This window comes from Triticum urartu, chromosome 7A, assembly GCF_056163025.1.
Source record: "Triticum urartu cultivar PI428250 chromosome 7A, HENAU_Tu73, whole genome shotgun sequence".
NCBI lineage: Eukaryota > Viridiplantae > Streptophyta > Magnoliopsida > Poales > Poaceae > Triticum > Triticum urartu.
The window spans coordinates 202,293,417-202,318,639 of NC_141879.1; the positions used below are offsets into that span (position 1 = coordinate 202,293,417).

Here is a 25,223-nt window from a genome sequence, read left to right on the forward strand (position 1 = left end):
GGAAGGTTCCCGGAGTTTGGACGATCGGATCGAGCCGAAATTTTGAGAGGTGGTAGATATAGGAATTCCGCAGCCGATCAACGGTTGGATCTTCCAAAGGATGTACGAGCTAGAAGCTGGACACCACACCCTAAACTCATCCAAATTCCCGTCCAGATTTGACAGGGCTCCGGTATATCGTGGATTGCCAGAGATTCCTCCATCGGAACCCGACGAAATTTTCCAGGGTTGTTGTAGACTCAATTCCGCACAATTCCACCAAAGCGATCATCAAAGCGATACTCGAGGAGGTGGTGGTGGCAAATACGAGTTCGCTGTCCAGAAAAACAGCACGGTCGCTTGAGGGCAATGTTGACGTTGAGCCCCCGAGCTCCATAGATGATTCCTCCGTGATCTTGATAGAGATCGGAGTTGATGTTTTGATGAAGGCCCTCGTCCGTACATGGTGATCCGAACACGGGGCGCAATTCTTGGTCGAACCAAGGTGACCAGTCGAGCTGGTGACGAAGATGCCGAAGTCGCAGTTGATCTGCAGGCGAGCCATCGATCCTTTTGTCGATCACACAGCGGAACTCTCAATGAAAGCACCAATGTCGGTGTCAAAACCGGCGGATCTCGGGTAGGGGGTCCCGAACTGTGCGTCTAGGCCGGATGGTAACAGGAGACTGGGGACACTTTGTTTTACCCAGGTTCGGGCCCTCTCGATGGAGGTAAATCCCTACTCCTGCTTGATTAATATTGAAGATATGGGTAGTACAAGAGTAGATCTACCACGAGATTAAGGAGGCTAAACCCTAGAAGCTAGCCTATGGTATGATTGTGTATAGAGTTGATCCTCTACGGACTACAACCCTCCGATTTATATAGACACCGGATAGGGTTAGGGTTACACAGAGTCGGTTACAATGGTAGGAGATCTTGAATATCGCATCGCCAAGCTTGCCTTCCACGCCAAGGAAAGTCCCATCCGGACACGGGATGAAGTCTTCAATCTTATATCTTCATAGTCCAGGAGTCCGGCTGAAGGTATAGTCCGGCTATCCGAACATCCCCTAATCCAGGACTCCCTCAGTTCTCGAAGCTTAGGTCCATTGTGATGCTTAGCCAAAACCTATGCAAGACTGAGAGAAATCTCTTTATGTTCCGAATAATTACCTGTCAGCAGAAGACGTTGTTCTTCAGTGTCATAGGAAATATCTTTCGAACTGAAGAGTTAGCATTTCTTACTCCACTAGGAATGTTACCATTGTGTTCAAAATCCGACCGTTGGAAGCGTGTTGTTCGACCATTGGCTGGTCCGCGTGTCCAATTTTGTCATTTTCCATCCGGAAAGGTTGCGGCTATAAATAGCCACCCCGCTTCGACGTAATCCGTTGGCTGCTCCGCTTAAGAATTATGAGAAGATTGATTGAGCAACACCTCTCTCAGAGATTTGAGTTTAAGATTCAGCAAGAGAAAATCAAGAATCAAAACTTAGACAGTGGTTGAGCATCGTAGTATATCTGAGCTAGAGTTCTTGTACCTATTACTCTTGAGAAATCGGCTGAATGACTACACGCATAACCAACTCTACTTCCTTTGTGGTGACTACGTGTCTAGTGATAAATCTGATCCCGTGATCTATTTCCAGCAACATGTTAATTTTTTATTTGACGCTAACGTAGCGTACCGCGTGTTCCAACAGATGGTGGGGGGGGGGGGGGGGGCTTCAACCGCATTACACCTTGTTGGCAGACTTAATCCGTTCACAACCATGTTGTATGCCCCTTTGACTACATAGTACCGAGGAGTGCATGGGCCACATGTTCATTCTCTCTCTCACACACACATAGAAGAAAACTAAGCTCATGACAGTCCCAAACCCCCACCAGTAGGGCTGGAAAAAAAGCTCGAGGCTCGTGAGCCACTCGAGATCGACTCGTTTTTTTACTCGTCTAAAAAAAACAAGCTGAGTTTGAACACTTTATGTAGCCCGACAAAGGAATGAGCCGATCTTGAGCCAATATTGGCTCGCTCGATTTTAGCTCGATAGCTCGACAGAATATCATGATGTTAAATGATCATGCCACAAATTAAATAGAAATAAAATAATTTGTTACCATATATGTTGTCCATAATTTTTCTCTATTTTATTTACCAGCGAACATGGAAACTTAATTAAGTGCAGAGAAGATTTAGGCCTAATTATGGCGCGTGGTCGACTATGTGTTAATATCTTATTGTTTTTTGCAAAGGTTTTCAGCATATTCACCTTAACTTTCTTATTTTTCATTCATAGATTTATAATTTTTACTATCTTATTTAGCTCGAAACTAGCTCGAGATCAACTTGAGATCGTTATAAGCTCAACACGAATCATGTTCTACAACTTGATCATGAGCTTCACTCAGTTTGAGATCACTCGATTTTTCATATAAGTTGAGCCGAACGACATTAACCTGTACGACTACGCCGGGCTATGAGCCAACATACTTCTTCAGCACGGGGCGGCATCGACACTTCGTCGCCATGAGGGACGCCTCCAACGCGACGCATCATTGTCGACACGCCGCTGCAACGCCATCGCCGACACTTCATCGCCAAGCTCTTCATCAACGGGGTCCTCATCAACATTTTCGTCAACGCACCGCCGCCTCGTCCACAAGATGGACACCTAGCTAGCGTCCTTTAACAGACTTTTCTGCAAGATGCGACCTCGACGATGGCATTGACCGCGTCACGACGACGGCAACGACCGTGTCATCCACGACGGCACGACTGCATCGACACGACGTCACTATAGTGACGACCCTACACGGCCACACGGTTCTGGCAAACCGATGTGTGCTCGATGGGCCTCCTCCGGTCTTGGCAAAACCGGCGGACTCATCACCGACGGCACCCTCTGACATCCGCAAGGTGCATCGTCCACGTCTGCAGCTCCGTCATAGCGCATTTTTTTGCGCATCCGGCTTTGTGTGGCTTCATCATCCACGACGACTACACCATCGACCACGACTACATCGACCACGGCTACATCACCATGATCGGCTACCTCGACATCGACATTAATGGCTTGGTCTACAGCAACACATCGGCAACAACTCCAGTCAACAGCGTCCGCGTCGTCACCAGCGTCCACGCCACTCTCGCTGTGACTGCGGGAGGGAATAGAGGAGAGTCCAGGGAGGCACCAGAAGGGGACGCAGTCACCGTCCTAGGTGCTGACCCATCACCCATTAGAGACGCAGTTGATGATGGCGCAGCGGAGAAGACGACAGAAGCACAATACTTCAAATCCAGTCGTAATCATCCGCTTCACTCCCGCTACGACTGAGGGGGAATGTTAGAATATAAGTTGGGTTAAATATAGAGATAAGAAGTAGAGATTGAATAGGTTTAAACCATGTATTACTTGTCCTCTACTCCAAGTCTCTATCCCTCCGTTGTACCTCTATATATACCCCCACAACGGTCAGATCAATAACATACAACAATTATCCTACAATTTCCACAGAGCCAACTCCAACTCGCTCGAGCTCGACTCGTTTGCAGTACCCACCAATAAGAGTCACAAGTAGGGTTTTTTTTTGAGAACTAAGAGTCACAAGTAGGTGAAATCAGTAATCGAAGTGCCATTCATGGTGGACCACTCGTAGTGACCACACAGGACTTCATTTTTCCTTTAAAAAAGGACAAGACATGTCCCACTGAGTTTTTTTAATATTTTTATGTTAAACATCATGGTCCATTTAGTTGGACCCCATGAATTGGAGTTGTGCGGCCGTGCAAATTAAGCGGGTTCAGCTTCACAGTCTAGCAAGGCAGGTGATAATAGCATCCTGCAACAATAAGAAGGTAGACTGAGGTAAAATGATGCTAATATCTCATCCATTCCTTTTTTTTGAAGTTCTAGGTTTGTCCAAAATCAAACATCTTTAAATTTTATCAAGTATGTAGAAAAATATCACAAATCTTGGCATTGCTTACCTTGAGTTAACTTAACCCGCTGGGTCTCAAAGAATTAAACGATCAGAGCATCGCGCCTTTGACAATCGAGATCTAAGGTAGCCAATCGGAGAGGTATCGAGCATCTCGGTGTGGCGCTTCCCTAAACAGTTTGCGAACTGGCAGAGCATAAGGATATGTTTTGGTAGAGCATGGCCAGTTAGCCACCCCTGAAATATGCCATAACAGACTTTCCAAACAAAAACTTGTCAACCGTACCGCAAAACCAAGGAACTTCGTCATTTCTAAGAGTAATTTTATCATGAAATTTAGGTTCTTGTCATTCTAAGGCCACCCACAATATGCAAACAATGAGGTCAGATTCGCTTATGCCAGGAAATAGAGGACATCATTTTTGTATTTACTACTATGAGAGCGTGTCTCGTTAGATATGTTGAGCGACGAATACCCTAACACCATTTTTTGGAGGACGCAATAACTTCCAAGTATAAAAAACTAACAACTACTCCCTCCATCCTTAAAAGAGTGTACTTCCAACTTTGTTGAAAAGTTAAACTTTTTTATGTTTGACCATATTTATACAATAATACACCAGTATTTATGCCATCAAATTAGTAGCATTAGATTTATGATAAAATATATTTTCATCATATATCGATTTGGTTTCTCAAACATTGATATATTTTTACACAAGCTTTGTCAAATTCTGAGATAGTTTGACCCTCCAACAAAGTTAGTAGTATGCTCTTTTAAGGACTGAGTGAGTAGAAAGATACCCTTAACTACAATATCATACAGTGGGCGCACCGAGTAAATACCAAGATCAAATCACACTTGTAGGTCAAAGCATCTTCCTCATGACAAAGCACAAACGGATCGAGCGGTGCGCAAGACCACATGCTCATTATCCTCTCACACTGACACACCCTACTATTCTAAAACCAAACCTAAGCTCATCTCATGACCACCGTCTCAAAACATCACCAATCAGTAGGTGTGGTACCGGCTATCCAAGTGCCATTCAGGATGGCCCAGCGCAAACATATTTTTATGAAAATGCGAAAGACATGGCCCATTGAGTTTTTCTTTTCTTTCCTTCTCTGTAAACATCACATGGTCCATTTTAGTTGGACCCCATGAATTAGAGTTGCGCCAGTGCGCGAATTAAGCGGGTTCGGCATCATAGTCTTGCAGCGCAGTGATGATGATAGCAGCCTACAGCAGTTCATAGCATTAAGAGCGGGACCATCATAAAACGGTGCTAATATCTGCATCTTAGCTCAAAAGCCATAACATTGCTCACCTTGAGTGGAGTACTATAGATGAGCCTCGACGAATCGAAAGACCCGTGCATCGCGCCTTCGACCATCGAGATCCGAGGGTAGCCAATCGTCGAGGCTTCGAGCGCCTCCCTAAACAGTTTGCAAAATGGCAGAGGATAAGAAGATCTGCTTAGTTACAGTCTCACAGATGATGCTTTGCATCTTAACTCGTTTGTACTATCTTGTATACAAGATGTCACTGTGCATAGATTATCAGCATAGCCCCAGTAGCACGTGCCTGCTCCATTGTTTGAAACTACACTACTGTGTAGCCTGGGCAGATTGTTCTGAGAAGAGTGAGCCAGCCAGCCATGTCCATGTGGCCACACAGAGTTTTCTGAGTTCTCTGTGGGAGCTGGGCTCACTGAGACGAACGAAGATCAATGTGGGGACCTTGGAATCTTGAGAAAAATCTTCTCTCTAGGAGAACGCAGCGCAACGCCAATGCAACAGTCAGAAAGGCAGGCATCCAATGCATCCATCCGTCCGTCCTCTGATTTGCCAAAGAGCACGTGATGCGACGGGCCTAATTAGACGGATTTATTTAATTACGCGGTGAGCATCCGGACACATTTGGCTCTCCGGTGCTGCCGTCGAAATCAACATGGCGCTGCGACTTTGTTCGCATCCAATGAATGTGGATACTGGAGCATGTTCATGAACCGAAGTGGGCAAACGTTTCTGACGAAAATGGTCCCGGGTTTGGAAAATTGCTGAAGAAAATGAACACCTAGAGATAAGAAGGAAAACATTGCGCATTTGTAGTACTGTATATCATACAAGTGTCTTATGCTCTCAACTTATGCAGTGGGACACTCACGGCCTATTCCCAGATGCTCCTGTTTCCTGGCCTAGAAGAACTATCCCCGTCTCCGCAGATTATTGACAACACTGTCGAATTCCTACTTCCCCAGAATCCCAAGTTCCAACGTTATGACTTATGAAACCACTCTACATTTTTTGAACCTTTGTCTTCTGGAGCCCTCTTAGCTTAGCTAGGTCAATGGTTTGCCATTAGCATGGCTATTCTTGTGACAGTGTGTGACACCCAATCCTTCCTGACAAAAAAAAGCAAGGTTTCGACAATCATCAAGTAAACTAATAATCTCCTAAAGGCACCACCATCAAATCCACCATCAACGGGACCATGCCAATGACGTACCACCACGAAATTTTACTCCTACTTGAAAATCGTCCCTCTTGTGAACCCTACACAGGAAAAAATGCACAGGGCACAGTGCAACAGCACATGCCACATGGAGGAGCTTGTTCTTGATGGCGCCATCAAAGGCCTTCAGTATCGTCTCAGGGACTGCAGTGACACCAAGCCCCGTCACTCGAGGGGGTAGCATGTGCAGTCCACATGGAACACACCAAAGGTATATATACTACTACCAGCGTCCAGCGGAACAAGAGGCCCGCCATAATTTTTGACAAATGCAAAAGCCTCAGGACGGACTTTGCAAGCAAAGAGAACGTTGAAAAGGGCCAAACCAGAAAGCAACAACCATGTAGTATGTGAGTGAGGGGATTTAAAAGCAGACGCACCTTAGTCATGAAATTATTTGCTGAATGAAGACCGCCGTTTTACCTGACGAGAGTTGTCGGCATCCCCGTCATTTTATTGTTCTCCTTTTGTGTGTGTGTGTTAGCCCTCAAAAGGTACTAACTAGTAGTATCCTGAAGAAGAAAAGGCATACCTTCACTGAGCAATAACAACAACAGAGGAGAGATCTCAGAATAAGTAGTGCAGGAAAAAAGGATGCTGATATTCAACATAGTTGTGATCCTTTACTTTCCTAATCTGAATAGAACTACTGCTAAATAAAGGCACACGGTTGAGATATAATTGAGAATGATACCCGTAAAGTATTATAGGAATCATAGTTGTGCCTGGCAATGTATCATGTGTGTGTCTGAAATAGCCTTTCCACATGTCATTACTCATGACATACAGAGTCAAGCTTGCTCTTTTGCTCAGGCGATGCTCGGAACTTTTAATGGAAAAACTGCTTGCTAACCAGATTGGAGACAGAACACCCCTCAACTTTTTCTGTCTCAGCAGGCTAATGCAACATATAAAAGCAACAGTTTAAATCTAAAATTGGTTCAAAGAGGGAGTACTACTACATGTACATGTAAAAATGCCAAAATAAGGCCAAATAAGGAGACATTTCTTCAAACTGATCATGCAAAAATGCCAATTCATTTGCATGTACATGCATGCGCCACTTGGACTTCACTGAAGCACAAGAAAATCAGAGTTGCAAACTTTCTTCATCAATCAAACCAACTCATTACAGACAAAACACAACTCTAAGCATGCCCCATCTCTACATCCAGCCCATACGTCCATACCATAGGTGATCAACTACGTCTTAACTAAGGGGATACTTCATCGCAGCCTGAAGATCTCTGTCATAACAAAATATTTCTTCAAGAGCAAGGAAAATAAATGTTTTTATCCTGAATAAAAGCCTACAACTGAGAATTTATGGGTTCCATTTGAACTACAATGAACATATTACAATAGGGGGAAGAAAGATATTCAAACATTCCATTCAGGTCCGGTGTCATGCTGAAGTTGCAGCGGCATGGCTAGGCTCCAGCAGCAAGGAAGCCACCTTGTTTTTCTGTTTTTTCAGCCATCTTGCTATGCGACTTGACAAGATAATAATAAACAGAAGGTACACCAGCACACAACATACTACCACGAGGATGAATATTGAAGTCCTGAACTTTCTGCAACTTCCAGCTGCATAAGCTGTCATCAGAGCCGACAGGTCCAGTATCATGATGAAGTGCAATGCTTGGAGCGGAACCTTCTTCTGTCTCACAGATTTACTCAGCAGAAGCATGACTACAGCAATAGATGACATGAAAGAGATGGAATTGAAGACATAGAATACCATGTAGCGCCAGGAGTTTATGTCCTTAAGTACCGGGTTGCCAGCCTTGTAACCATTTTTGGGAGTGTCATCAGGCCAGAAGCCACCAGGCGGGTTTAGACCAGCTTGGTACGCAATGGATGCAGCAAGAACCGAAAGAAGCATCAAGTACTTCTGTCTCTTCTTTTCCGTCTTCTCACTAATAAGGGTGCCTGACCCCTGAGCATTTCTTTCCGTGTTTTCTTCATCTGAACTTTCCAGCGGTGTCTCAGAGTCAGGCTCTAGATGAAGAATCTTCCGCAACCGACCCCTTAACCTGGTCAGTGGCCCATCTAATGCATCTTGTAGTACAAGTACTTGAATCACAAGGCATGTTAGAGCTGCAGAGGCTATGACAATAAGATATATTACCGGTCTCGCTTTCCTGCAGGTTCCTGCAGAATAGGCAATCAGGAGGCCCAGCAAACCCGCTACCAAGCACACACGGATTGCGTACGACTTGATTCCATCCTCACATGATTCCCTATTAACAAGAAGAATGATGACAGCCACAGATGACGCAAATGAGACAGCATTGGAGTAGTAGAAAACATCATAGCGCTCTGGGTGGCTGTCTTGAAGAACTGGATTGCCTGGTTTGCCACCCTTACTGTTCTCATCAGGCCAAATGCCTCCTGGCGGGTTCAGGCCAGCTTGGTACGTGACAGTTGCCGCCAGAATTGCAAGAATAAAGAGCAAATTCCGCCTCCGCGCCAAGTCCTTCTCCTTAGCATCTCTTGACTCATTATCTGTCTGAGGTGGTGCAAACTTCATCCTCTGGGTAACACACACTTTCAACCATCCATTATGCCTAAACACTAAAACATGGAGAAGGACATATGCAACCACGATAAATATCGACACTGATATGTAAATAGATTTTGTCTTCTCCCTGCAACTCCCAACAACAAAGGCCCCCATTAGAGCAAGCAAATCGGTTATCATTGCTGTCTGCAGTGCCCGGCGTTTTATAACCTTGTTGCTCATCTTCCTGCTCAGGAGCATAAGGATCATGACAAGGGAGGCTGCAAATGCAGTGGCATTGAAATAAAAGAAGGCAAGGTATCTCTTATGATAACTGTCCTCAAGAATGGGATCACCAGCAGAGTGCTTAGTGCCACCTGATGTCCAGACACGACCACTGTCCCCAAGAATGGGATCGCCAGCAGAGTGCTTTGTGGCATTTGATGTCCAGAAGCCACCTGGTGGATTTAAACCAGCTTGATATGTCAAAGACACGGCAAGAATTGCAAGAAGCAATAGGTAAGTGCGTGACTTCTTCAGAAAAGCATCATCTGGATTTCTACAGCTGCATTTAATACATCTCTGATGCTGTGGGGCTTGATCATTGGCAGTGTTGTCGATCTCTAATCTAACATCACGATCATCTGCACTAGTAGGGTTATTGGACATTTGCTGACCATGCTGTTCTGTGCTGTCCCCATGGCTGTCGGGTAATTCACATCCCATTGCCGGATCATCAGCATCCATCCTCAGGTTACCAGATGTTGCATTTTCGTCCACCGAGCCCTGCAACGGTAAAATACCTTGGATAGAATTTCCACCGTCACTTGATGATAGTGCCATGGGGATTGCAACCTGCTGACTGCCAGCAGGTTGTATTTCCAAGTTGTCCGATGGAACTTCCTCGGTAGTTAGGGCATCTGTTGATGATGAGCATACAACTCTAATTGCAGCATGTTCACTCTGATCATGAGATTGATGTAGTGTTGTTGGCATGATGTCCTCCATGCTATCCAAATCACTGGCTGATACAGATCTCATATCTCCAGTTGATACAAGATCGCTGTCAGCAGAGTAGCACTGCAAATTCGACATGACACCTTCTACTTCTGTATCTCGAACTACATGCTCTGTAGCTTGCTGGTGAGTTGTCGGAGAATCAAGCTCTGTATCTTGCTGGCGAACCCTCTGAGAGTCAAGTGCTGTATCTTGCTGCTGACTTCTCTGAGAGTCAAGCTCTGTATCTTGTTGATGAATCCTCCGAGAATCAAGATCTGTATCTTGCTGGTGATTTCTCTGAGAAACAAGCTCTGTATCTTGATGGTGAATCCTCTGAGAATCAAGATCTGTATCTTGCTGGTGATTTCTCTGAGAAACAAGCTCTGTATCTTGATGGTGCCTTCTCTGACAATCTGTACATTGCTGGTGAGCTCTTGGAGAATCATCTTGCCCCAATGACAGCATCCTCAGCATTTTGCCAAGTGCTGGCTTCAGCTCCTCATCCACCCACACCGTTACAGCTTTGCAATGAAGGCAAATAACAAGAATCAGAACACAGATTAGAACCACAGCAATTATGAGTATCACTGACAACGATGTTGCAACATCCCTGCAGCTCCCTGAAGCATAAGCACCAATGAGCCCCAGCAGAACAGCCACGACGCACACAGACAGCGCTTGAGTCCTTATCCCATGCGTGCTCAGTTCCGTGCTCAGAAGCAGTATGACTGTGACCAAAGACGCCACAAAAGAGGTCGCATTGCAACACGTGAAGATATTGAAGCGGAGGAGGTTGTGCTTGCGGAGAACAAAAGTGGCTGCACGGTGTTCAGGATTATTTGCACCCCAAAAGCCACCAGGTGGACTTATCCCAGCTTGGTATGTGATAGTAGCAGCAAAAGTTGCAAGCATCAATATGAACTTGCGAGCCTCCTCGATCTCCCTTGCGTAATCTCGGTTGCTCCTTTGCCCGTCAGGATCAGAGACAGGGCAAATAGATGGCACCTTTTTTAGCATGCGTTTCAGCTTCTTCAGAATGAGATCCTGGGTTTTCTGCACCTGATCTTTTAACGGCTGTGGAACTGCCCTCATAAACAATAGGATATGAACCACAACATAGACGAAAACAGAACAGACCAGCACCAATATGTAAACGGAAGACCTTAGTGCTCTGCAACTCCCCGCGGCATATGCCCCCATGAGACTGAAAAGATCCAGTATCATGGTAAACTGCATCGAGCGAAGCCAGACATGCTTGCTCGCCACTCCCCTACTCAGGAGCAAGATGATCAAGACCAGAGAAGCAGCAAAGGCTGTGGCGTTGCAGTAAAAGAAGGCTTGGTATCGCTGGAAGAATCTAAGCGGGAGGAGAGGATCACCGGCATGGCGGTCAAGTCTGTCCATCTGAAATCCCCCCGGCGGGCTCAACCCAGCATTGTAAGTGACACCAACGGCCAACACCGCCAGAAGTAGCAGATACTTCCGCAACCTCCACAAGAACTCGAAATCAACCTTGATGCTGGATTCATGGCTTGCTGGCCTGTTGGGCGGACCTTGCCCATTGTTGTTGCCGGCCGCCTCGATATCCTCCGTCACTCCGCTGGCGGCTGCTTCATCTGCCGTCTGGCCATTGCCTGGCCTCGAAGCAGCCATGCCGTTCATCGGCATGGTGGCCGGCTCAGGCTGCTCGTTGTTCGCCGTGTGAGAGTTCCCCAGCTGAGGCTGCATGTGTGAGCCGCCCTCACTCATGGCATGAGCTTTGAGCTTGTACCCAGATCAGGGTAACTATAGTAAGATTAACTGCAAGCGGAGAAATGGCAGAAAATTGGACTGGAACTTATGTATCCATGTCGAAGAGCCGAACACAGCAAGAGAGAGTAAGGATCATACCTAGAATGGGGAAGCTTCGCAATGCTCAGTTGCTCAGTCGGAATGGCTGCCCCGTTAGCCTAGCTGCGGTTGCGGCTTTGAGCTTGTATCCAGAGCGACGGCTGCTGCTCAGACTAGTGAGGGACTGCTTCAAAGACAGCCGAGTTCAATAATGGTGTGAACGGTGGTGTGGACAGTGAACAACAGATGGGGGGAGACCGGCGAAGTCAGTTAAACAAAGGAAAGAAATAAGGTAAGGCCCCACAGCAAAGTGTACTATCAGGCTATCATCTCATGGCATATTAGGTTGGAGTTGGACCCAGTCATATCAAGGAATACGCATCTCCTCAGGATTGAGGGGATGGGATATATGCATATACGATCTCCTCAGGAGAAGGACCAGTTTGGAGTTAGAAGAGAGCCAAACACACCAAAAAATAATGAACAAATTAACACGCATCTCAACTGTAAAATACTCCGGCATCGAGCTGGGTTGCTGAGTAGTAATTTGGTTTGGAACACATGAATAAGCAGGAATCAGCCAGTAGGGTACCTTGTGCCAGGGGGCGGTCAAATGGAATCTGTGGACAGCGATGGTAAGCGGAGAGGGTGTGTTGACTGCTGACTGCCACACGACCACCACACACACCGTGGGTTCACACCGGCGTTCGGAAGCCACCTTGACAGGAACGTCCTACCGTCGTCGTCCACTCGGCTCCGGCGAAGTCACCTCCGACCTCCGACCTCCTCGGCGCCTCGAACGTCGCCGTCGTTTGACATTTTCGCTCCGGCGTGCAACACCGTTCCGTGGAGCGGCCATCGCCGCTCGTGACTTGGTCTTGGCTCTTCTCCGGCCATTAACTGCCGTGCCGTAGATAGGTACTGGGCGCTGAGGCATTTGTTCGAACACCAGTCGTCCAGGCCACTGCTGGGGCGAGCAGAGCCGGGCGGGGCAGCCGCAGCCAGGGCCTAGATCCGTCGTTGGGCGCCTTATCCTGACACACCTAGAGAGAGCGTGCATTCGTCCCGTCCCGTCCCACTGGCGCTGGCCGCTGGGGGGCCCGTCGACGACTGCAGGGGCGTTCCAACCCCCTCTGGCCATCCATCCCCCCTGGATCGCCGGGCTCCTCGACTAGTCATTTTGTATCCTACCTGACGTCACGAGAAAATTAGGGAATGACGTCACGTAAACAGGTTTTCATAGGCTCCATCCACCCAGTTTAACTCTGACATCTACCTGTTCCGAACTAATTAACTCCCCCCTCCCCTAATTTTTTTTCTTATTGGTCCACCTGTTACATTACGTAAAACATTGTAAGTAGTCCTACGTACGTGTAGCATTACCCTTTGGCGGTGAGTCCTGGCCATGGGCAGCCCGGCCTGATCCGACGCTGCATTCGGACCGGGCCCGGGCCCGCCGTTTTCACGATTTACTGAAGGGGCCCGGCCCGTGGCCCGAGGTCCGGCGGGCTTTATCACTTTCGGGTCGGGCTTGGGCCCAGAAACTAGGCCCGATGTCCGGGATCGGGCCTAGGTTTTCTGCCTCGGACTTTGGTAGGCCTGACCCGGCCCGACAGATGGCCGGGTATAGCGGTGACCCTTAATCTTACATCGTATACAAGGATAAATCTATGGACCCGGGAGCCCGACATCTAGATCTATCCTCTGAATGTCTGCTAGTATGCGCGGCAATCCGTGAAAAAATGGATTTTATGTCCTGTCGGAGCGGCAATCTGAACCTCCACACTCAATTTGCCGTCGTCGTTGTCTCGACCGCCGCCACCTTCTTGGTCATCTCCTCCGTCCTCTCCAACTAATCCTTCTACCGCTTTAACATCTTGAAACGGATGGCTTGCGATCGTCCTTGCATCGTCATCTAAATCCTCCATCTTCAAGGTCAACATCTCTGTCCTTCCAAGCGGTTGCGGTCTCAACCTTCTCTTTGAGCACAGTCTTCCTCTCTTCGAGCTTGAGCTTCTTCTCGGTCGCCGGCATCAACATGTTAAATCTATCGTACTTGTTTTCTTCTTGACGCTAGAGCACTTGAAGTATGCCTCCTTCGCCAAGATGTCCTCGAATCTCTCATCATCTTGGCCGCCGCCCCTTCTCGCTTTGCCTTCTTCTCCCACTTCTTTCTCTGGAACCCTCTTCTAACCTTCTTGTGCAGTTCTTTTGTTGGGTCTGTTGGATCATCGATTTCTTCCTCGGCGCCACGGGCGATGATCTTGGCAATGAATATATTCCACTTGGGTTGTCCATTCAACTTCAACCAACAATGCATGACAATGAAGCTCTTCTTCTGCAACTTCAAGAACACATTGCATGCATAGGAAGACTACAAAATAAAACATTGTCAAATGACTATAAATGAACAACACAAGAATGCATATCCGACCAACAATGTGCATATCTGGTCAAGTGAAGAACACAACAATGCATATCCGACCAAGTGACCAACACAACAATGCATATCCGACCAACAATGTGCATATTCGGCAAAATGACCAACACACCAATGCATATCCAGACAAATGACCAACACAACAATGCATATCCTGAAGGAAATATGCCCTTGAGGCAATAATAAAGTTGTTATTTTATATTTCCTTATTCATGATAAAGGTTTATTATTCATGTTAGAATTGTATTGATCGGAAACCTTGATACATGTGTGAATACATAAACAAACACTGTGTCCCTAGTGAGCCTCTACTAGACTAGCTCGTTGATCAAAGATGGTTAAGGTTTCCTAACCATGGACATGGTTTGTCATTTGATAACGGGATCACATCATTAGGAGAATGATGTGATGGACAAGACCCATCCGTTAGCTTAGCATTTGATTGTACAGTTTATTGCCACTACTTTCATGTATGTCAAATACATATTCCTTTGACTATGAGATCATGCAACTCCCGAATACCGGAGGAATACCTTGTGTGCTATCAAACATCACAACGTAACAAGGTGATTATGAAGATGCTCTACAAGTATCTCCAAAGGTGTTTTGTTGGGTTGGTGTGAATCCAGATTAGGATTTGTCACTCCGAGTATCGGAGAGGTATGTCTGGGCCCTCTCGGTAATGCACATCATAATAAGCCTTGCAAACAAATGACTAATGAGTTAGTCATGGGATGATGTATTACTAAATGAGTAAAGAGACTTGCCGGTAACGAGATTGAACTAGGTATGAAAATACCAACGATCGAATCTCAGGCAAGTAAGATACCGATGGACAAAGGGAATAACGTATGTTGTCATAACAGTTCGACGGACAAAGATCTTCGTAGAATATGTAGGATCCAATATGAGCATCCAGGTTCCGCTATTGGTTATTGACCGGAGAGATGTCTCGGTCATGTCTACATAGTTCTCGAACCCGTAGCGTCCACACGCTTAACGTTCGATGACGATTTTGTATTATATGAGTTATGTGATTTGGTGACCGAATGTTGTTCGGAGTCCCGGATGAGATCACGGACATGACGAGGAGTCTCAAAATGGTCTAAAGGTAAATATTGATATAAAGGACAATAGTATTCGGACACTAGAGGTGTTCCGGAGGGTACCGGGTACATATTGGGTCACCGGAAGGGGTTCCGGGCATCCCCGGCAAAGATATGGGCCAAGAGGGGAAACACAGCAGCCAGCAGGGGCTGCTGCGCCCCCATATGGGCCGAACCAGAGTAGGAAGGAAAGAGGGGAAGAGAGAAGGAAGGGGAGGGATTCGGCCTCCCCCTTCCTTCCCTCCTCCCTCCTCCTTCCTTCCTCCTCCGAAAAATATGGTAAGGGGGGCCGAATTGGACTAGGTCCCTAAGTAGGATTCCTCCTACTTGGGGCGCCCCAAGGCTGTTCCCCCCTCCCACCTATATATATGTGGGGAGGAGGCACCTAGAACGCACACCAACAATCGTTAGCCGTGTGCGGCACCCCCCTCCACAGTTTACACCCACCGTCATAGTTTCGCGGTGCTTAGGCGAAGCACTGCATGGATCACTTCACCATCACTATCACCACGCCATCGTGTTGACGGAACTCATCTACTTCCTCGACACCTTTCTGGATCAAGAAGGCGAGGGACATCATCGCGCTGAACGTGTGTAGAACTCGGAGGTGCCGTACGTTCGGTACTTGATCGGTCGGAGCTAGAAGAAGTTCGACTACATAAACCGTGTTGTCAAACGCTCCCGCTTTCCGTCTATGAGGGTACATAGACACACTCTCCCTCCTCGTTGCTATGCATCTCCTAGATAGATGTTGCATGAGCATAGGATTTTTTTGAAATTGCATGCTTCATTTCCCAACAGTGGCATCCAAGCCAGGTCTATGCGTAGATGATATGCACGAGTAGAACACAAAGAGTTGTGGGCGGTGATCGTCATACTGCTTAAAACCAATGTCTTATTTTGATTCTACGGTATTGTTGGATGAAGCGGCCCGGACCAACCTTACATGACCACGTTCATGAGACCGGTTCCATCGACATACATGCAACTAGTTTTGCATAAAGTTGGCTGGCGGGTGTCTGTTTCTCCAACTTTAGTTGAATCAAATTTGACTGTGGCCGGTCGTTGTTGAAGGTTAAAACAACAAACTTGATAAATCACCGTTGTGGTTTTGATGCGTAGGTAAGAACGTTTCTTGCTAGAAGCCCGTAGCAGCCACGTAAAAGTTGCAACAACAAAGTAGAGGACGTCTAACTTGTTTTTGCAGGGCATGTTGTGATGTGATATGGTCAAGACATGATGTGATATACGTTATTGTATGAGATGATCATGTTTTGTAAAAGTCACTGGCAACCGGCAGGAGCCTTATGGTTGTATCTTTATTGTATGAAATGCAAACGCCATGTAATTGCTTTACTTTATCACTATGTGTTAGCGATAGTTGTAGAAGCAATAGTTGGCGAGACGACCACAACGCTACGATGGAGATCAAGGTGTCAAGCTGGTGACGATGGAGATCATGACGGTGCTTTAGAGATGGAGATCAAAGGCACAAGATGATGATGGCCATATCATGTCACATATCTTGATTGCATGTGGTGTTTATCTTTTATGCATCTTATTTTGCTTAGTACGGCGGTAGCATTATAAGATGATCCCTTAACTAAATTTCAAGGTATAAGTGTTCTCCCCGAGTATGCACAGTTGTGACAGTTCGTAGTGCCGAGACACCACGTGATGATCGGGTGTGATAGGCTCTACATTCACATACAACGGGTGCAAGATAGTTTGGCACATGCGCAATACTCGGGTTAAACTTGATGAGCCTGGCATGTACAAACATGGCCTCGGAACATTGGAGACCGAAAGGTCGAACGTGAATCATATAGTAGATATGATCAACATAGAGATGTTCACCATTGATGACTACTCCATCTCACGTGATGATCGGACATGGTTTAGTTGATTTGTATCACGTATCATTTAGATGACTTGAGGGATGTCTATCTAAAAGTCCAACTAATCCCCGGGTGGTTTTGGTAATTCATAACAACATATAGCTCATTGAACTAGCTAATATCCATTCAAGTTGATTATTTCAGAAAGTTCAATGATTGGCATGGCATGGACTAGAGATGTGGACCCCTCAAAATGCTAAGGACAAATATTGGCAAAAGCTCAAGACTCTTCATTTCTATTTTAGTGATCCAAGATCACATTGAGTGCATAGGAAAAGCCAATACTATTAAAAGGGGATGAGGTGTTGCTTAGTGGTCTACTTGCTCAAAATGCTTAGTGATATGCTCCAAAGCCCTCAACCACTCTCTCAAATCCAAATATTTCCTAAACCTAAAGTCAAACTCGGCCCCACCGATTTGATCCATCCGGCGCCATCGAGTTCCTTTGACATAGCCATAGCTAGAAACCCTAATCATTTCGGTCTGACCGATAGGGATTTCGGTCTCATTGAGATGGGATTGTAAACTCTTTGTTTCCCTTCGTAATGTTTCGATCTCACTGAAATGAGCGATCGGTCCCACCGAGTTTGCAATGCAAACTCTTTGTTTCCCTTTTGTAACGTTTCAATATCACCAAAAGGAGCGATCAGTCCCACTGAGTTTGCCTGACCAACTCTCCGTTTACTTACTACTAAAATCGGTCTCACCGAGTTTATGTAATCAGTCAAACCGAGATGACGTTTTACCCTAACCCTAGCACATTGGTCCCATCGAGTTAATCATGTCGGTCCCACCAAGAATCCTAACGTTCACATTTTGAACTGAATCGGTCTCACCGAGTTCACTTATTCGGTCTGACCGAGTTGGGTCAAATGTGTGTAACGGTTAGATTTTGTGTGGAGGCTATATATACCCCTTCACCTATATTCAAGAGAGAGCCATTAGAACATGGCTACACTTCCACTACTCATTTTCTAAGAGAGAACCATGTTGATACCAAGACATTCCAATCCAACCACAAGAATCTTGATCTCTAGCCTTCCCCAAGTTGCTTTCCACTCAAATCATCTTTCCACCATAGCCAAATCTATGAGAGAGAGTTAAGTGTTGGGGAGACTATCATTTGAAGCACAAGAGCAAGGAGTTCATCATCAACACACCATCTATTACCTTTTGGAGAGTGGTGTCTCCTAGATTGGTTAGGTGTCACTTGGGAGCTGAGGGAGTCCTGGACTAAGGGGTCCTCGGGCGTCCGGCCTGTTGGCTATGGACCGGACTGATGGGCTGTGAAGATACGAAGACCGAAGACTGTACTCGTGTCCGGATAGGACTCTCCTTGGCGTGGAAGGCAAGCTTGGCATCGAATATGTAGATTCCTTTCTTTGTAACCAACCTTATGTAACCCTAGATCGTCCCGGTGTCTATATAAACCGGGGGACTTAGTCCGGATAGAGGATATTCATTATCATAGCCATACACGCTAGACCTCTAGGGTTTTAGCCATTACGATCTCGAGGTAGATAAACTCTTGTAACACTCATATTCATCAATATCAATCAAGCAGGACGTAGGGTATTACCTCCATAGAGAGGGCCCGAACCTGGGGAAACATCGTGTCCCTTGTCTCCTGTTACCATCAATCTTAGATACACAGTTCGGGACCCCCTACCCGAGATCCACCGGTTTTGACACCGACATTGGTGCTTTCATTGAGAGTTCCACTGTGCTGTCGCTAAAAGGTTTGATGTCCCCTTCAATCATCCGTAATGACGCTATCCAAGGAGAAACTTTCCTCCCCGGACAGATCTTCATGTTCGGCGGCTTCGCACTGCGGCCCAATTCGCTTGGCCATCTGGAGCAGATCGAAAGCTACGCCCCTGGCCATCAGGTCAGATTTGGGAGCTTGAATTACGTTGCGGACACCCGTGGAGACTTGATCTTTGCCGAATTCGAGACCGCGGTAGCCGCTCCCGGTCGCCCCGATGATCATGACCTAAATCTATCATCAGGCTGCATCTGGGAGATTGCTCCTATAACCGCTCTGGCCCTAGATTCGAAGCAAGCTGCGCCACCCAAGGACGGGAGGATCAACCCCACCACGGAGGCCACAGATTCCACAACGTTGGAGCCGCATATAGACTTAACCTCTCACGATGTCTCTGTCAGTGGAACTCCGGACTCGTCTCCAGCCGTAAGTTCCGAACCACGTGAGGCCGTGGACGCCGAGCTTGATCGTTTATCGATCTTCGAATTCAGCGCCGCAGACATCTTCCAGCACTCGCCTTTGGGCGATGTGCTAAACTCATTAAAGAACTTGTCCTTGGCGGAGGACTCACAGCCGAACTATATCCGGCTCGAACTAGGGGCTGACGGTGGAGAATTTTGCTTCCCACCCGCCACCCACTTCATAGCCATAGTCGAGGATCTGACCGACAAACTTGACTACGACTCCGAGGACATCGACGGTATGGACGACAATGTCAGAGAAGAAGAGGCCCAGAACCCGCCGTTCACCGGACGCTGGACGACCACTTCCTTGTACGATGTATACATGGTGGATGCACCAAAGGAGATCATCGGCGATGAAAAGGAAGATCCGGTTGTGGATAAACCTTCCGATATACAATCCAAGCGCCGGCGTCAGCAGCGCCGCTCTAATCACGCCACAGTAAAGACAGCAGTACCGGCACAGCAGAAGACAACACTCCAGAAGGTGCCGAAGACAACGAAGACCCCGTCGGTACAGTTAATGAACAAGATGAACAGGAGGGCGGGCAGGTTAGCCCCGGTAAACAGGCCACACATGAAGATTCGAAGGACGATAACTACCTTCCGCTCTCTGAGGACGAGGTGAGCCTCGGCACCGAGGATTTCATCGTGCTTGAGGAACCTCTTGAGCAGGAGCGCTTCAAGCGCCAGCTAATTGCCACTGCAAGGAGCTTGAAAAAGAAGCAGCAACAGCTTCAAGCTGACCAAGATCTTCTCAATAATAAATGGACCGATGTCCTAGCAGTTGAAGTGTACGGCCTCAAGCGCCCAACCAAAAGCTACCCAAAGTGCAAATTGCTACCTCAGTTTGACGAGGAGGCGCCGAACTACATACCTCCATCGTACAATGCGGCTGACTGACCACCACGTGGTCGAGACAAAACGACAACTCACGCCGAACACCAGCCAGCCCCGCCTCGGCACACAGGCAGAGGTAAACCAGCCCAGGGGCATACATATGACCTCCGACAAACCCTGAACAATAAACCATGACACACTAGATCAATCTACGGATCGCGAGGGCGTGCCTCGACACACGGCGACGGCCACCTATTCGGACGTGACAAACTTAGTCACGCACGGGCCGAAAACCGCAGACGGACTCCATCAGAGCTACGTCGCGATACGACCCGATATAGAGGGGCCACACACCCTCATTGCTTCATCGATGAAGTCCTGGATCATGAATTCCCATAAGGGTTCAAACCTGTGAATATAGAATTATACGATGGAACCACGGACCCCGCGGTGTGGATCGAAGACTTCATTCTCCACATTCATATGGCCCGCGGCGATGACCTCCACGCCATCAAATACCTCCCTTTAAAACTCAAGGGGCCAGCTCGACACTGGCTCAACAGTCCGCCTGCAAATTCTATTGGCAGCTGGGAGGACTTGGAAGAGGCCTTCTGTGACAGCCTGATTTTTTGCCCTCTCTTATTTGCCTGTTTTCATTTGGCTTTAGTTTGAAATTTGGAGTTTTTGAATCTTTTCATATGGACTTAAACACTTGGGTACCCTTGTCTTTCACCCAAGTGCATCATTCCCCTCTCTAATCATCATTCCCCTTCTGATCCACCTCAAAATAATCTTGGGAATATTTTTCTTAAATGAAAAATATTCATTTTTCCTCTCTAAAACCCTAGCTAGTTCAATGAGCTCCAAAGAAACCCTAATTTTTCTTGGCCACAAAAGTCTGAGAAAATTCACAAATATTCTTTAAACCCTAGGGCACCTTCCTGAGAAAAAAAATATTTCATCACTTTTTGGAATATTTTTGCTACAGAAAATATTTTCTGTTCTGGACAGAAATGGTGGTTTCTACAGCAACTACCATTTTACTTGCTCCATTGTGCCTGAATTTTCTTGTGCATCATCACCTTAGTAGATGATGGCTAGCCTCCAAAGCACAGCCCCCAACTCCCAGCCATTTGACCTCAGTAACCTCTCAAAGTTACTGATCAGAAACTTACTTGGCTTGTAAAATCTTCTCTACTGCATCTGGAGCCAAACCAAAGCATGGTAATCTTCAAAACTACCACGAACAACAAGCCAGACATGATCTTTGGACGTTGGTCGGCCTGAGGGAAGAGTTCACGTGGTGACCACGCGTGTCCACGATGCCAGCATGCTTGTCGACGCGCTCTGAGTGCCGCCGAGCGCTCTGTTCGCGCGTGCTCGCTTCCCCCGTCTGCCCGAGCGTGCCAAACGTCGCCACCATCCTCGTCTCAACGCCATTAACTTCCCCCTGGCGCTCGCCGATGCCGGAGCTCGCTGCAGCGAGCACGGGCGCGGTCCGGCCAACGCCACAGTGCGCTCTACACTGTGCTCATCGCCTTCCTCTTGATCCTGTGCTCGTCCCCATTCGCCCACAGTCCCCGCGTGAGCTGCGTCGCCTTCTCCCCCTCTCACTAACGCTACTCGTTGCCGGGCGCAGCGTCCAGGTGTCGCCGGCGGAGCCCCGATCCACCCCCGACGCTCGCTTATAAAAGGAGCCACCCCAGCCTCCTCGAGCACCATCCTCCACTCCCACACACTTCACAAACGTGTAGATAGCCGTAGCCCGGCCGGGCAGGCCGCGGGCCGCCGTCCCCGAGCTCGAGCTTGCCGGCGATCCCCTAGGCTCGTCGCGGTAGCTCCAGCCCCTCCCAGGCTTGGGCGATCCTTCCAGGGCCTCCGCCTCTCTCCGGTGAAGCCGTTCCGTCCCCCTGGAGCCCCTGAAGTTGCCTCTGCTCGCCATCTTCCTCATCTCCGGCGACCACTGCTCTCTGCCTCTGCTTGTGAGGTCGATTCCGATGCCGTCCGACCACCCCTAGCTATGTTACGGGTACGGGCAGGTGCGCCTCCATCCCCTCTCTCGGTCCCTCCCTCTCGTTTTGGCCAAGGAGCCCTCGTCGCCGGCGAGAGCTCCGGCGAAGCCGCGACCCCCTTTGTTTCCTTCTCCCCCTCCACCTCACCTGACTAGTGGGGCCCGCTAGTCAGCCACTCTATACGCGCGCGAAGCGGTACGAGTGGTGGCGTCCTGAGGCTTTACGCCTTCGACGTCACCCCCTAGTCTGTTTTATTTAAATTCAAATTCAACTAATTTCTAGAGAGCTTCAAACAGCTATAACTCTTCAACCATAAGTCCAAATTAATTGATTCTTTTTGCATTATGTTCTTTGCGAAGAAATCTAGCAGCTCACCAAAAAATGAGATTTTTCTGAGCTGTCTAGAATTTCTGGCGATTTTCAGAAGTGTTCTTGATATTTTCTTCTTGTGCTTAAAATTATTTTCAGAGGGTGAGGCTTGTCTTGAGGATCACCAGAAGGCTTGTGAACCTCATCTGCACTAAGGCGAGCCACAACAACATTTTCATGGTGTCATTTCAATATTTATGATTTTATTACTTGAATGAAATGATTAATCCCTGCATTTAAATAAATATTATGTTATTTATATTCTGTTAAGTGTTAGTTAGTTATTATGCTTGGTTTGTAAAATGTTTGAAACTAGTTTAGTTGGTAACAAAAGCTAAGATCTACTTGTGGTAATGATAAAATGATGGGACAATTACATTTCAGCCCTTAGTTGTGTCACACCCGTTTGTTTTGCCCTTAAATTCAAAAAACCCTCAGTCTTGCCCAACCCCGTTTGCTGCACTTATGTTTTTGCCCTTCCGTCACGGCTCCGCCTGGTCAGCGCCGTTTGACCATAACCAGCGGCCGTTTATGGACATTTTTACCCCTGGTATGGTTGCCCTTATTACTTCCTCCTCGTTGAGCTGAAGTGAAAAAAGAGCGACCGTGCGGCAAAAGCATAGGAGGAGAAGCGGGAGGAGGTGGATCTGGAGATGTCGAGCCCAGGCATCTCATCTAATCTATCGTCGGCATCCGCCATGGCTGGAGAGGTAAGCAACACTTGGTGATTCCCCTTGGATTTCCCGTGGCTCCTCTGTTCTAGGGTTAGGGTTTGTGTATTTTGGGGGGAAATCTCACATTTTTTGAGAAGGTCGACGGGGTGGGAATTGTGGAGCATGCATCCGAGTTTTATCTGCCGGACGACACCTGCACCGGCTTGGAGTACCGCTCGATGCACCGTTGCACTGGACATGGCCTAGTTCCGGCCCGTCGAGTCTCCTGGGGAGGGGGAAGCACCGGCCAACGGTTTTTAGGGTGCCCACTTGATGTAAGAGTAACATTTAGATCATTAATCTTTGATATGGACATGTCTTTGCTGTGATCTGATCTTTGCCTAAATTGTAGTTGCCAGAAGAGTGCCACTGGTTGGTTTGGGTTGATCCGCCTCCCCCAACTCGTGTTGCACTTGCATTTGAAGACATGCATGCTGAGATTGAATGGATGTGGATCAAAAGTCATCAGTTGCAGAAGAGAAACCTAGAGCTGGCGAAGAAGCGCACTTTGAAGAAGAAACTAAAAGAGCGAGATGAAATGTTGCGTGTGTGGACACTGTTGTTTGGTATTACCCTATTGTGTGTTGTTGTTGTGGCCATCTCTGTGTCTTCACAGATTTGAGCAAGTTATTAGATGATGTAGTGATGTTTATGATGGATGATGAACTAAATGGTAATGGAAGATGCAGTTTGGAACTTGTTTATGAGTTATTTATGTGAATTCAGTAGTATCGATGATCCAAATCATTGATTGATCTTGAACATGGCATAAGATTGCACAACAATTGAACATCACCGAATGATAACAATTATACAACACGACGACATGCCAAAGTTGTTCACACGACATAACATACCAAAGTTGTTCACACGACAACAACATACCAAATGGTTCACATGACGACGACATACCAAAGTTGTTCACACGACATAACATACCAAAGTTGTTCACACGACAACAACATACCAAATGGTTCACACGACGATGACACACCAAAGTTGTTCACACGACGACGACATACCAAAGTTGTTCACACGACGACGACATACCAAAGTTGTTCACACGACGACGACATACCAAAGTTGTTCAAGATGACACGACGACAACATAACATAGTAGTTCAACATGACAGTGCACATCACATTATTAAGTGAAGATGACAGGGAGCAATTAGAACTTCAGTGATTTGCTCCTAGTGTTTCTTGCTGGGTTGGGTAACAGCCTTGCCTTGGATCTGGTGTTCTTTGCTGGAGCTAGAGCTTGAGCATGAGCAGAGGGTTCAACTACTGCTGCATGGCCTGGTTTCTTCTTAGCTGCTCTTGGAGAAGCCCCTCTATCAGCTGGCCTTTTGTAATTTTCCTGGGGCTGACAGATGATTGAGTAATCAGACATGGCACATTCAGAAACCTAGAAATAGAAACAATAATTCAAGGGTTCAATGTAGTAAGTGTAAATACCTTAGTACTGTAGGTCCAACTTGTGTAGATGGCTGCTCATTGTTGAGTGGTTCTGTTGTTGCCTCATCATCATCATCTGTTCCATCAGCATTTGCATTTTCCTCATTGTTCAGTGGTTCTGTTGCATCCTCATCCACATTTTTTGTTCCCCAATGTTCATCCTCCTCTCCAAATGCAGCATCAACTAATTCTTTGCAGTTTTTGGCAATGTGTCCAAATCTCCCACACCTCTTGCACTTTCTCTTCCTAGCACCAAGCCCCTTTCCTTCACTACTAGCCCTGATCCTTTGCTTTCTTGGCCTACCTGGTGCTCTGTTTTGAACTGGTGCACACAATTTGAAACCTGGATCCACCGTGTCCCACTGTTGCTTTCCCTCTAAAGCTGGTAGGT

At 47.1% G+C, this 25,223-nt stretch overlaps 1 protein-coding gene and 1 long non-coding RNA gene across 4 annotated transcripts; one reads left to right on the forward strand and one right to left on the reverse strand.

Annotated features, from left to right (window-relative positions):
• Window positions 1-7,443: 7,443 nt before the first annotated feature.
• On the reverse strand, window positions 7,444-12,801 carry LOC125520533 (uncharacterized). 3 transcript variants are annotated; one of them, XM_087534870.1, is made up of 3 exons: window positions 12,363-12,801; window positions 11,831-11,954; window positions 7,444-11,740 (listed from the first exon to the last, which is right to left on the reverse strand). In XM_087534870.1, the coding sequence occupies exon 3, from the start codon at window positions 11,687-11,689 to the stop codon at window positions 7,844-7,846; it is 3,846 nt and encodes a 1,281-aa protein (XP_087390996.1). In that variant the 5' UTR covers window positions 11,690-11,740; window positions 11,831-11,954; window positions 12,363-12,801; the 3' UTR covers window positions 7,444-7,843. The 3 variants fall into 3 exon arrangements, with proteins under 3 accessions (XP_087390996.1, XP_048541444.2, XP_048541443.2); XM_048685487.2 differs by lacking the exon at window positions 12,363-12,801 and having other exon boundaries at window positions 7,444-11,704; window positions 11,831-12,296; XM_048685486.2 differs by lacking the exon at window positions 12,363-12,801 and having other exon boundaries at window positions 11,831-12,295.
• Window positions 12,802-23,230: 10,429 nt separating this feature from the next.
• LOC147959000 (uncharacterized) lies at window positions 23,231-24,070 on the forward strand. The gene is made up of 3 exons (XR_015612189.1): window positions 23,231-23,371; window positions 23,473-23,649; window positions 23,727-24,070. It is a non-coding gene; the product is annotated as an uncharacterized LOC147959000 (long non-coding RNA).
• Window positions 24,071-25,223: the final 1,153 nt, after the last annotated feature.